This window comes from Schistocerca gregaria, chromosome X, assembly GCF_023897955.1.
Source record: "Schistocerca gregaria isolate iqSchGreg1 chromosome X, iqSchGreg1.2, whole genome shotgun sequence".
Lineage (NCBI taxonomy): Eukaryota > Metazoa > Arthropoda > Insecta > Orthoptera > Acrididae > Schistocerca > Schistocerca gregaria.
In genome coordinates this window covers 334653752-334667566 of record NC_064931.1, presented here as the reverse complement: position 1 = coordinate 334667566, position 13815 = coordinate 334653752, and the positions used below count along the sequence as shown (strand labels likewise).

General features: G+C 38.0%; 1 protein-coding gene across 4 annotated transcripts in view; it reads left to right on the top strand.

Annotated features, from left to right (window-relative positions):
- LOC126297547 (membrane-associated guanylate kinase, WW and PDZ domain-containing protein 1) overlaps positions 1-13815 on the top strand; it is a 376107-nt gene that overhangs the window by 304924 nt on the left and 57368 nt on the right. For all 4 annotated transcript variants that reach the window (XM_049988468.1, XM_049988470.1, XM_049988469.1 and 1 more), the window contains 2 exons: positions 1080-1272; positions 8467-8589. In XM_049988468.1, coding sequence (XP_049844425.1) covers positions 1080-1272; positions 8467-8589 — 316 coding nt within the window. The remainder of the gene's footprint in view (positions 1-1079; positions 1273-8466; positions 8590-13815) is intronic.

Below are 13815 nucleotides of genomic sequence, written 5' to 3'. Positions count from 1 at the left end.
ATTTATGTAAATTCCCAACTTTTTACATTCATGGGTGTAAAAATAAAATAACAAAACATTTTAGTACATTGATAAAAGTACTGTATTAACTAAAATAAGAGCTATTAATTTTATGACCACATAACAATGAGAACATTGTTTTCATAGCAAAAAATGACAGTAAGCTTAAAATAAGGTTGACTGTTTCTTTGAACTCAAAACATTTCCATTAATAGACCAGTCCTTTGCTTTTATACTAATGTGTCAAATAGACAGTTTTGTTTCATTTAATCTTGTTAAAGTACACTTTAGCTGTAATGTCAACTTAGATTTTGAATGTGACTGATGTTATAAATTGCGTAAGAAATAGAAACACGAAACATGAATTCAGCGTAGTGTACAGGGAAAACTTTGATGTGGTGTACAGTGAGTATAAAAACTGTATTTACTCCACAGTGCAGTGAGATATGGCTGTCCTTCCACTGTTGAAGAATTTCTATTATTATAATGTGTAAAAAGTGGTGGCCAGAAATTACTTATTCACATCTGTATATATTTTTAAAAAATTAAAAAAACCTTATAAATTTCACCATGTAGCCATATTTACAATTTAATTTGTGATGTTATCGTGCAAATGATGACTGGAACATGAAACTAACTATCAAACCTCAAAGCAATGAGCACTGTTTTTATAACATGGGAAATATCTTGGTCAGATGCTCTTCAGTGTATGTGCAAAAGTTTTTATATAGAGGAATTTTTGTTATACCCTCCCAGCAATTCATTATATTCTTAAATTTTAAGTTAAAGTTGCAGTTATCTCTATTTTTGAACTTATTGAATGTTAATATCTCATGTGGTAGGCTGTGTTCTTAATACTAGTAAGGCCTCTGAGGAATTTGTTACTTCTTCTTTTTTTCTTTAAAAATAATACGAATGATAAAAAATAGTTCCTGAAGACCGAAAGTGAAAGATATCATTACATCTTAATAACAGTTTTTCAATGAAAAATATTAGATTGCATTCTGATATTTGTGGTGATTAGAAATGTGTTAAATTCTGTATATTAATAATTGCAAGAGTTTTTGACAATTTTGCAGGTGTCAATAGGCCACATAGTTCCTGGTGGTGCAGCTGATCTCGACGGACGGCTGTGTACTGGAGATGAGATAGTGAGTGTCGATTCACAGTCTGTGTTGAGTACATCACATCATCATGTTGTACAGCTTATGGGGAAGGCAGCTGCAAATGGCAGAGTTGTTTTGGGGATACGCAGGAGAATACCTTCACAAGGTGGGTAAAATTTGCAGTAAGGATGCTAAAACTGGTACCGAGTCAAAGGTACAATTTTACTTAACTGCCCTGTTTGTGGGGAGGCAAACAGCATTGTCATTAATGCACAGTATTGCTAGTCTCATCACTTTTCTAACATAGAACTCATAGTTTCGTTAAAGCAGACCTGTTCCAGAGGTGGCTAGATAAGTACAAGTGCTCATGCTCATTTGCTGCTTGGGTAGTGAGCACTCGTGGTAAGATGCACTGGTCAAATGTCACTATGTAGTGCAGGGGAAGTGCAAACTGTGGCCGGCTGGAGTGGCCGTGCGGTTCTAGGTGCTACAGTCTGGAGCCGAGCACCCGCTACGGTCCAGGTTCGAATCCAGCCTCGGGCATGGATGTGTGTGATGTCCTTAGGTTAGTTAGGTTTAATTAGTTCTAAGTTCTAGGTGACAGATGACCTCAGAAGTTAAGTCACATAGTGCTCAGAGCCATTTTTTTGCGAACTGTGTGCTGAATTAAATTTTCACTCTGCAGTGGAGTGTGCACTGATATGAAACTTCCTGGCAGATGAAAACTGTATGCCAGACCGAGACTCGAACTCATTACCTCCGCCTTTTGCGGGCATGTGCTCTCCAAGAGCACTTGCCCACAAAAGGCAAAGTTCTGCATTGTGACTGGGTTAGGAACTTCGCGAAGGTCAATGCAGGATGGCTAGCCACAGTTATAACTTAAAGACTTACAGTATGACAGGAAGTTGCATGATAAATTCCATAATAAAATGTGTCCTGTAGCTTTGTATAAATATTTTGCTCTCATAAATTTCTATGACTTAATCTTCAGCTACAGTTATGTCGGTGTTTGGACATACGTATACGTACTTGTGCGGGCAATTTTTTTCCAACTTTTTTCAACAATAAAGAGAACGAAATCTACTCATAGAAGCTTACTCATAGGCAACAACTTAAAAGGTCATCTTTGAATTAGCAGTACTCAGAAAGTGGTACCAGATACTAATGCTTTAGTGCAAAGCTAAGTAAGTAGAATTCATTGACATGCAGTGTTTTTATATTTAACATGTGAGTAAAATAGTCACATGAGTTGAAGTCAATTTAAACTTTGTCTAAAAATGATGTTCATGCTAAGGCTGCGTCAGTCGTACAAAGTATCATGTTTCGTACTTACAAGGGAATGGTCAGACTTGTCATGTCGAAAGCTGTGTTGCTTTTTTTACCACTGTGAGTTAACATTGCAAGAAGTCTAAATGCAGAATGTTAGCTGCTGACATGACCGGGAAGTCTGTGAACAATTTTATGAAGTAAGACATTATTGTCACATGGTTTCCGCGCTTATAACTGCCTCTTGTACAACCCTGACATCTCTCGCTATGTTACACCAACGCCATCTAGGGGCAAGGTGGCGTTAGCTACGCGCCGCTCTCTTGCCACAGCTGTGAGAGAGCTGATTCCTCCAGTGAAAGTGATCGTATGATAATTAAACATTTGTTGACAAATATGGCTGGTATGTTATCTACAACATTCTTTCCACATAGCTATGAAATAGACACAAATAAATATACGGTTTAGAACACATCCGAATTATATTTCTTGTAACCACTGCAAAAATGTGAAATATTGATACAATGTTCAAAACATAGGTTTTTTGTGCACCAAGAACGTACAAGCAAAGACGACATATGACAGCCTGCGAATCACAGACGTTGTTAGATGTCCGTAGACAAAACTGGGCTGGTGTTAGGAATGAATCAGGCCTAGTATCAGTATATGCCGAGGAGTGCCACGCATATTTAATCAAATTCTGAAACAGTGGGGAGGAAATTGATAATGTACTACTGATTGCAGCTTGAGAATATTGTCACAGTGATAGACAGTAAATTGCAGTGATCTGCTCACTATAATTTTCTCTGTTAGTTTTCTGTAAAATGCCTTCCACTGACAGAAAAATTCTCTGTCTAAAGGTTGAATTACATTCGTCGTGCCGGGTGGAATCTGAAGTATCTCTACTTCTTTGTCAGGGTGGGCTCGAAATACAGCTTTTAATGAATCAGACCTCTTATGACCTGATCACGAATCTAGAAGGAGAAGAGATTTGTTCTCGCAGAACGGAAGAAAAGCATGACGCATGAAAAGTGTAACTTTTCATTTCCCCTTTCTCCAGACTTCGATGCGTCTCCCACAAGATGGTTTGCGTAGAACATTGTTCTTTTGACACATGGTCCAAAACGTCCAGTTGGTTCTTGAAGACGCACATATAGTTTAGGCAGCAATGAACCATCCAGACTAATTATGGGCATTATAGTGTATTAATGGGTGAATGCAGTCATGGACTGCGCAATCACAATATGTTTTTCCCCTTTGAATGACAGTGTTCTTTTTGAACACATTTCTTTTTGAAAACCCGACTGATCTGCATTGTACAAGTATGATTCACTAAAACTAGGATATCATTTTTTGCATTCGTAAGAAAAGCTTCTATCATTTCGATTTGTGTCACTTCATTTTCCGACCTGTTTCTCAATACAAATTTTGTTGTTTTTATTGCCAAAATTTTATGTGATGTTTTGAAGCGACTAATCCAACTCTGAGAAGCTGTAAATTCTTTAGCGCCTATCGCGTTGGCAATCTCTAACGCCCAATCACGCAAAGTAGTATCGCTGACACTAAATGACTGTTGTCTGTCATCAGTAAATAGCTCAAAAAGTCGCACATTTATCTCCGCCGCAATTTCCAGTCGACTCTTACATCGTCCAGCGACTTCCTTTTCCCATCTATACAATTCACGTTCAGAGCGGACAAAGCAATACGTATTTTGAACATTACTGACACGTAGGCGTTTCTTACCACTTTCGTTCAACCAATATGTCACCGCTATTTTTTTATCTGATAAGGTAATTGTAGTTGCTGGTTTTACTTTCGGAGATAATTGATGATGGTACGTGGCACTATCACTCGAAGAGTCTTCATGAGTGCAACTTTCGTCGGTGTCTTCACCGTCTGTAGATTCACAGTCTGCAATATCGAGTGTTTCAGTTGTTTCTAGCCACATGTCTGCACCATTTACATGCTCGTCTAGAAGTTTAACAACCATGTCACAGTCTTCACGCGTGTTTTTACAGGGTTCGCCATCACCTGTGAGGGGAGATTAAATGTTCACGGTAAAGTGGCTTGTTGAGTATAGATGAACATGAACAGAAAATCTTTCACATCTCTAACCAGTTTCAGGACAGTACAGTTTCAGGACAGTATGTTTCGAAATACATACCAGAAATTAAAAGGACATGCATGCCACAGAAACGAATATTCGTTTCCCCTTTCCACTAAAACCATGCAGCGATATTCCTCTTTAGTGAACGCCACGATACGACGGCCACACTTCCCAACAGTGCGCACAACGCTCGCGACTCGCCATTTCCAGGGTGGCCAGCCGTCATTGCAAGTGCCAAGCAGGAAACACAGCCATGTTCGTTAATTTTTTTAGGTGACTTCCAGTTAATGTCAGCAGCTAAAATTTTGCATACGGACCTTTTGCACAGTTAAATAACAGTGCTAAAAAAAGGAATACATGTTTCGGCATGACAAGTCTGACCATTCCCTTGTTAGTTGCCCCATGTTCTTTGGCTCATCAATTAAAAGAAATGTAAGTTTCATTCCATTGTCATTTCTCATCAATGCAGCAGTCTTAGGCAATCAATTCCCCACAAAGGTCATTAATTAGCCACAATACAGCAATACATTTCTATTCAACTAGCATTTGCAGTCCTAGAGTAGATATGTTGAAAAGAGTTTCTCATGCTGAGCTGCCTTGTTCCAATTCCTTTTCCCCTCCTCTCCCCTGCCCTTTCCACTACCATTACTCACTGTGAGCCGACCACTTACTCTCTCCCAAAGTGCCAAAGTGTACTTTCTCCCGCAGTGTGAGTGTGAGCCAGCTTGCACGATCACATGGTGAACAGGCCTGCTTTAATGTACCTGTTCAAATTGTTGATTGCCATAATCGCAACAAACTGTTGGGTGACACATCATGGGCTGACACAGATACTCTAGTATCTCAGTAGATTGGTGTATCACTTATTGCAGTCCTAAAAACTACCTTCATGTGAGTGCTGACTTTAGGCCCATAACCTAAAATCTTAACATGGTCACAGAAGTAGAATCCACTGGTATTTTACCAGGTAACTGAGCTGTCCATGGAACCAGACCATATCAACCAATCAGTTGTTACCCAAATTCTACATCAAAGTAGTCTCTTACATCACATCATAATTTTGAAGCCACATTAAGATGCGAATAATTAATATTTACATCACTGAGCTGTGTGTAAGGACTGCAGTTACTGCCACTGGTGGCCTCCTAATGCCTAATTACCCTTCATTCACAAACCATAGTTTGCTAAATGAAAGGTTTCCCCATGAATGTGCAGTGTATTCAATATTAAACCTTACAGGAGTTTCCTTGTGGACTACGCGCGTGTGTGTCTGTGTGTGTGTGTGTGTGTGTGTCTGTGTGTGTGTGTGTGTGTCTGTGTGTGTGTGTGTGTGTGTGTGTGTGTGTGTGTTATAAAAAAGGAACAAAAATTTGAGCAGAAAGTCTTGATTTTTGAAGTAAAGCCTGCTTTTCAAAGTTTTTAATTATTTCACCCTGTTCAGTGTGACTGGAAGCTGTTACAATCTTCAAGCAAATCTCTTTGGACTCATGCTTCAATACAGTAGAGTCTCCAGAAATTTCTCTACTTCTAAGAATGAATTACTAGAATGTCAATATTTTTAAACAACTGACTGAATTATGTACTAAATTTAAATTAAAAAATATTTTGCTGTGAGCTGTGCTGTATGTAATGTTAGTGTAGCAGTTAAATGTTGCTGGGTGCTGTACTGTGGGTCCCCAGTTCAAATTAAATCACTAGCAAATACTTCTTATTTAATATTTATCATTTCTAGAAGGTTCTCAAACTACTTGTGTTTGTAATATTTGCATATTCTAGAATATTCAGTATTCTTATAAATAACAGGTCCCTCCAGCCAGGAGGATACAGACATGTCTGTACACTGGTGTCCATAATATAAATGCTGTCATTCCTAAGGTTTGTACTTCAGTAAAGACCCTGTTGTTGAATTTGAACGTGCTTGTGGTTATGATAGGATAATATTTGTATACTACTGTACATATGCTATACACAAGTACAATTTGATAGTGGGAATATGCAATGTAAGAAGCTTCAGAGTAGTCCATTGTTTTCCTTTTTGTACAAAAACTAAAAATATAAGTCTTAGAAGATTTCCAAAGTGTGTATTTTAATTGTTCTTTAATATTATATATTCATTTACTACGTATTCTGTTTCACACACTAAAACAAACTCTAAATCTTTGTAAATTTTAAAAACATATTTCTAAGTTTTGTTATAAACAATTTATTTTACACATCAGTAATGTTTGATGGATAAGTCAATGACTGTATGTTAAACTCTTAAAGCGACAATAGCATTCCAAAAACAGTCACCTCTTAGTGACTAGTTATGAGGTGTTTTTGTCATTTTACCAAGTGAGGTTGCGGCAGCGCGGTTCTTTCCGTGCCTTTACGACGAACCTGCACCTACCTGTGAACATTGTCTCAGCAGATCATCAGTAGGGAAGCCAAGGGAAACCTACTGTACTTTGACATGAACCAGGCTGCAATTAAAGTCACTAATCTATGTTTCGGGAGAAAGTTTTCATACGGAATGAAAGGTTGGAAATTTTGTCCTTAAGTAACATATTCTGAAACTTAGGTGAACAGGTATCACTGCCAAGCTCGTGCTAGTCTTAACACAGTCACTCACAATCCATTACACTCACGTTAGCAAGTTTATGGTGCTGCATTTCCCGAAAACGTAATAGCTACAAAAATACGGATTGTTTTTGATTGAGAATGCTCGCCAAATATTAAGTCTGTCGGTACCTAATGCAGTCACAGTTTTCAGTCACCGACCTGCTCAATACACCATGCGGAATTTATATATTTTCTCGTCACAAAATTCACTTAAAAATTCCAAAATTTCTATACACCCATCGGAATAATTATGCCATCACATTACAACACTTTTGATGTATTAAACTCTGCTAGATCTGGCAACTTATCATTTCCATCGAAACTACTACTACTCACGTCCGAACTGTTTCATGGCTAGGCTCCGACTCTTCTCTAGAATACTCTAAGTCTTCTCTACCAGCAGAGAAAGGCACACAAAGAATATTGCTTTATCATTGGTCAGTTTATTCAACAGCAATAGCAAAACAACATTCCACCGCGTCAGTCCACGCTTTTCATCCATAAGCAATCGCAAAATAGTAAACCTAATGACTGCACTTTTTACCAACGTAATTGTCTAATATGCTGAAGTTTTGTTTATGCATAAAGTTATTTACTATTGTTATTTATACCTGAATTAACTTTTCCTTTACCATAAACTTACTTGACAAATCTACAAAAATCCTCTTTGTCCACATCCATATTTCTTCTAAATGTTCCCACACTAAATCCCACTACATAACTCGTTAAACAATTATTTTCATACTAATCTTAAACCACACTCGCGCATCATTCATACTGCTAAAACACATTTATAACATTTTACATACACAAAAAGACATAACACTTTATGAAGATATTAGAACAGTTTATGAAAAACATTCTATTACTTTAGTGCACTCTAGTGGGCACAATCGAAACTAAATCACAGTCCCCTATCCAATACTGTCCTCTATCAGCTAATACATAAACTACATGCACATCCAGTCTCGCATCACCATCTGTCACTATCCAGCACTGAGACACATCTCCCACTTAACCGCCTCCAAGGCAGGATCAGTATACGCCGCCCTACGCCTCAAGGTGGCACAGTGGAATTGCATTCAGGAGGATGGCAGTTCAAATCTGTGTCCATCCATGTGGATTTATATTTTCCATGATTTAGGCAAGTTGCTCCAGGCAAATGCTGAGATGGTTCCTTTGAAAGTGTATGATCAATTTCCTTCCCCATTTTTGAGTGTTTGAGTTTGTGCTTCTTCTCTAATGGCCTCAATGTCAATGGGACATTAAACTCTAATCTTCTTTCTTTCTTTCTTTTTGTCATTTTAATTTAGTAAACAGTTAATCTCTGTCTGATGGATTACTTATTCATAGTGTACTCATGATTCAGTTTATTTTCAATTTCAGATGTTGCTGCTCATTCCAGGCCGGAAGCTGGGTACCCATACGATGTCACTGTTACAAGACGAGAAAATGAAGGCTTTGGTTTTGTTATAATTTCATCAGTGAATAAAGCTGGTTCAACTATAGGTAAACCATTTGCAAATGATATAATAGTTATTTTGCTGCTTTCTGTCTTTTTCAGCTCATTAGTCCTCTAACTTCTGAGGGAAGCACATATTGCTCATATGGTGTAGTTGTTAATGACTCAGGGCAGGTCTTCTACAATTGGAGAAGTCTATTGTCTTTTATTAAACTTCATTCTTTTTGTGTTTACAAGGAATGAATTCAGGAGCTACTGTACATGTTTTCTAAGCTAGTTTCCATGACATACAGATAGCAACATTAAACATTCAAAACCAGATAGCTGACTGGACACAAATAGCTGTTAACATTCCACAGGCATTTTGTAAAGACCCTACTATGTGTGATCATACTCTTGGGGACAGGGGGAGTCCATGTGTAAAACTGCTTTTCAGTCAGTCTTTGTGAATTATTTGGCATTTTACAGGGAAAGCACTGTTACTGGTCTGGTTGTTCCGGATGGTTATTGCTCATTAGCACATTGTGAAATTGTTACTAAAAATTGCTCAGTACCGTCAGGCAGGTTGAGATATCAGTACAACTTGACTGTATTGTCAGCTTGTGAAATTAGGATGGCAGAAAGGCATCCTGAGAGATAAACTAAGAAATTCATTTCCGGTAGTTTCTGATATAAATATTTATAGCAACCAGTCATCACTTGAGTTACGAAATTCAACTTTATTATCCTTTACCACTTAAGGGTATTTAACATTCATCTTCAGGAGGGTCAAAATGTGTTTAGATCAGTGCTATATACTGTAAACAAGAATCTTGGCATTTGCTGCCACGTCGTTCCACCTCCTTAATTTTTTCCTGAAGTGCAGCCTTTGTTTATTTAACCAGTAAAAATCATTTCCTGTGATTATGGGACTCCATGTGAAGATTCAATAGATATGATACAGGAAGTAAGCTGTTGCCTTTTCAAAGTTAGCATGCCACCAGTCACTCATAATGACTTAGGGAAACCATGCAATAGCGAATATAACAGTTCAGACCAGATATGGGATACCACTATAGGGCAAAGGTGAAAGTACTGTACACCAATATGTTATGTATTCAAATAAATGACCTGTAACTATCTGTAGTAATAACTACTAATTATAGTATTATTTTTACTTCTCTAAGACTTTGTTGTACCAATTTGCATCATGTTCAGTTTTTTTTAAGGATGTTATAGCAGTTCTTTCTGTCTAATGGAATACATACTGTTACATGCATCTTCATTTTTAATTTTTGAGTACACCTTACAAGTGACACGTTGTACTCATTTGCACTCTTCAGTTTCAGTCTTTATGCCATCACCTTTACAGTGTTCCATTTTTCTCCACTGCACACATTGATTTTCCCCTAAGACCAATCCATATTAATATATCATGTCATGGTGTACTTCAGTAAGGTTTAGTAAAGGGAAAGTAACCATGGATGTCTTAACACTTTGACTTTCAAGAGGGATTAGTTGGATTTGGATTATATGAGGTCTGTTCAGAAAATTCCGGAACATTCTCTGTGTTTAATGTGTAACTGCCAGAAGTTTCATCATTGCATGTCTGTTAGTTATTGTTCAGTGCTGCATTGAGTAGAATGTTGTCGCACAGATTGTGAATTTTGAGATGGCGGAGTTAGAGAAGCGACATGTCTGCATTAAATTTTACGTGAAACTCAATAAGAACTTTACAGAGACACAACAAATGATGCAGGAAGCCTACAGTGATGAGTGGTCAAGCCGACTCAGTGTTAGGAATGGTTAACACAGTTTAAAAATTGCTGGACAGACGTTAAAGATGACCCTCGTTCAGGACGCCCTTTCACGTGTACTGATGATTCTCATGTCAGGAATGTCAACGAAATTGTGTGTGCCAGTCAAAGACTGTCTGTCCAGGAGATTGCAGAAGAAAGTAACATTTCAGTTGGATCAGATCATGAAATTCTGACATAGCATCTTGGAATGCATCAATTTGCTGCCAAGTTCGTCCCACGGCTCATGATTCAAGACCAGAAATACCGTCACCTCACAATTTGTGAAGAGGTTTTGGATCATGCAAATGAGAATGAAATGTTCCTTAAGAAAATCATAACTGGTGATGAGACGTGTGTCTACTGGTATGATGTTGAGACCAAGGTTCCGTCTCCACAGTGGGTCAGAAAAGGTTCTTAAAGATAAAAAAAAAAACTCGTCAGGTCAAATGTCAAAGCTATGTTGATAATTTTCTTTGACTGTGAGGGATTAGTTCATCATGAATTTGTGCCACAGGGACAAACTGATAATCAATGGTACTATTGGGAAGTGTTGCGACGCCCGCAAGAAAATGTCTGAAGGAAACAGCCTGAAATGTGGCGAGACAGTTTATGGCTCTTGCATCATAATAATGCAACCACATATTCATCCCTGTTGTTGCACGACTATTGCACAAAAAACGAAATCACTGTGCTGCCTCAGTCTCTGTACTCTCCAGACCTAGCCCCTGCGGATTTTTTTAAAATTCCAAACGTTGAAAAGCCCATTCAAAAGATAAAAATTTGCAACAATAGTCTTGGCAAAAGAAAATTTTCAGCCAGTGAAATGGAAACAGTGTTGGGAGCAGTGTATCAGTTGTGGAGAAGAGTATTTTAAGGAGACCATGCACTTATGTGTTGGGTGTTCATTGCTCAGAATCTGTTGTGATGGTCATCTTCTTGCAATTAGATGTATCCGTTGGAGGGAAAACCTCTAGCTTGTGTCCCCAACTTCGTGACACTACAGTCAGAATGCTGCCCCCCCACCCCCCACCTCTCCAGCCTTACAGGGTGCGTAGCTGTATTTGTTAGTGATGGAAATCATTGCTTTGTGGTTCACTTCACCACAGATTTGCAAGCAGTTTGCTGCACTGGCCTCTGAAGAGGCCCAGATTAATTGTGAACCACTGAGTGACAGAAGGTTCTGTAATCAAGACTGCATTCTGAAATCAATGCATTATTTATATTTTAACTGAGGATTTGCTCATTTTTAGTTTTTTTTAAAATTTTTATTAATGGGATAAACCATAGTTAAAGCATTCTTTTAAAAAAAATCTGCATTTTATTATACTTTGTGTCATAATGTTTCACTTTTACTTGCTGTTGTCACAGACCTAAAATTTTACTTGTCAGCGTGTGCTCTTAAATCTCCTTTCTGGGTATAACTATGCACTATATTTTAGTTGATCTAAACTAGAGGAAAACTGCATTGTGAATATTGTTTCCAGCTTTGGAATGAATTGGTTGAAATTCATGCACAGTGGAAAGCTGCTTTGTTTTCCTTTGAACAGCTGAAAGATGCTACAAGTGCGTGTGTCATAATGCCATTGCCTATGAAACAATGTGTGGTCCCTATAAGGGCACTGACGCTGAGACCCCAAGCTCTCTGTTAGACATGGAGGTACACCAATTTGATAACAGAGTGAGCATGTGCACACATCAGCTGTCCTATGCACTCAGTAATGCTGGAAACAGAGAAGTTCCTTACAGCAAAATGTACAGGGAACAGAAATTCTATAAAGAAGGGCACAAGCATACAGAGAGCACTGAATGTTTATTGCAATTCTAACACTCAATCAGACACCTGGGGAAATGGCTGCCACCGTAATTTGCTGGTCTTCAACAATGAGGACACCCGTGTGCTGGACAGGGGTATCAGTAATGCTGTCTGGCATTGGAGATTGTTTCATCGGTCAGTGAAAGCTGTCCTTCCTTGAATCGCTTGTGCCGTGCCTTGACCCTTGAAATAGGTGTGTTGCTTTGTGTATGCTTGTGTCATTCTTTGATGAATTTCCATTCCATGCACACTTTCCGCTGTCTCTTCTTTTGGAGCCTCCATTTCTCGTTTCCAACATGACTGAGCACAGCAGACATTTGACGTGTGCACCCACGTCCATCTAGGAGGTAGTTTGTGGCTTTAGCACTCTTAACAGTGACCATATCTGCTTCCGTTGGCAATGGAGTTATGATATCTTCCACAGTTTTCATTTTACAGTGTGCAGCTTTGTATTTATTTATTTTTTCAACCTAATATATTAGGGATTATACTTTGCTCCAGATGCTGTTTCCTCTTCAGAAGAGACAAGTGTTCAATTTGCCTGTCCCACTAGACTGTAAATGGTATAGCAGACTCTATATATAGGTGAAATGGTGTAAGCAGAGACTCTGGACTAAAACTCTCATCCCCCTTAACCAAAAAGCATGTGAAGTGCTGTCTGAAACTTCAATACATTTTTTTTATTATCAGAAAGCTATCTAGATCCTGTGCATGAAATGGGTACAACAGTTTTTAAGAAAGGCAACTCTGCATTCAGTGAGGGTAAACACTGTTACAGAGGGGTCCAAATACTTGTCTTGGACATTAAGAAATGCCCCACATAATCTAAATATCTAGATGATAGTGGTAAATTTTTGAAGTATTTGTGAAACTGCTGGAGTTTAAAGGGCTATTAACAAGTAGTGTGGCTGGCATAATACTTGGCACTAAGAGTTAGTTAAAGGCTGAAACAGATAGTAGCAAAGTCTTCAAAAAGAAATTTGAGCATTTACTGAAAGTGATGCGAGTTGATTCTTTTGTATCAGCAAACAAGAATCTTAAATCATCTGAGATATAAAATGCAAAGTTATTTGAACATGAACTATCATGAATGGGATAAAAATTGTACTTGAATACTTCTATTGGTCATCTTACCGAGCTGCAAAAATAACAGAAACTTAAAGATGTTTCCAAGTCATGTTATAATAGTTATAGAAGGTTTTAATCACCCCATTATTGATTTGGAAAATCAGTTCATAAATAACAGGTAAGTGAGAGCTTCCCATGAAATAATTATAAAAGATTTCTGAGAAAATAATGTAGAACAAGTGGTCTGGCTTCTTACCTATGATGGAAATATTCTAAACTTTCTGACTACAGAGAGATGCAATGTCGTTGAGGATGTTCAACTACTGACTCAGATCAGCCATCATAGCAATATTCTGTGTGCCTTAGAGAGACAAAACCAAGGTGATTTTGTGTTTTTAGACTCCTGACAAGCTTCTGGTACAGTAGTACATAATTTTTTCCCCAAAAAAGACAAAATATATTGCCATTGTATATTTATACAGATTTGTGACTAGACTGAAAATTTTGTAACATTCAGGACAGCACATTATCCTAAATGGTGAGTCATCAATAGACACTGAAGCTATATCCATTGTGCTTGAGGGGAGTGTAATAGGAACTATAGCTGTTCACGT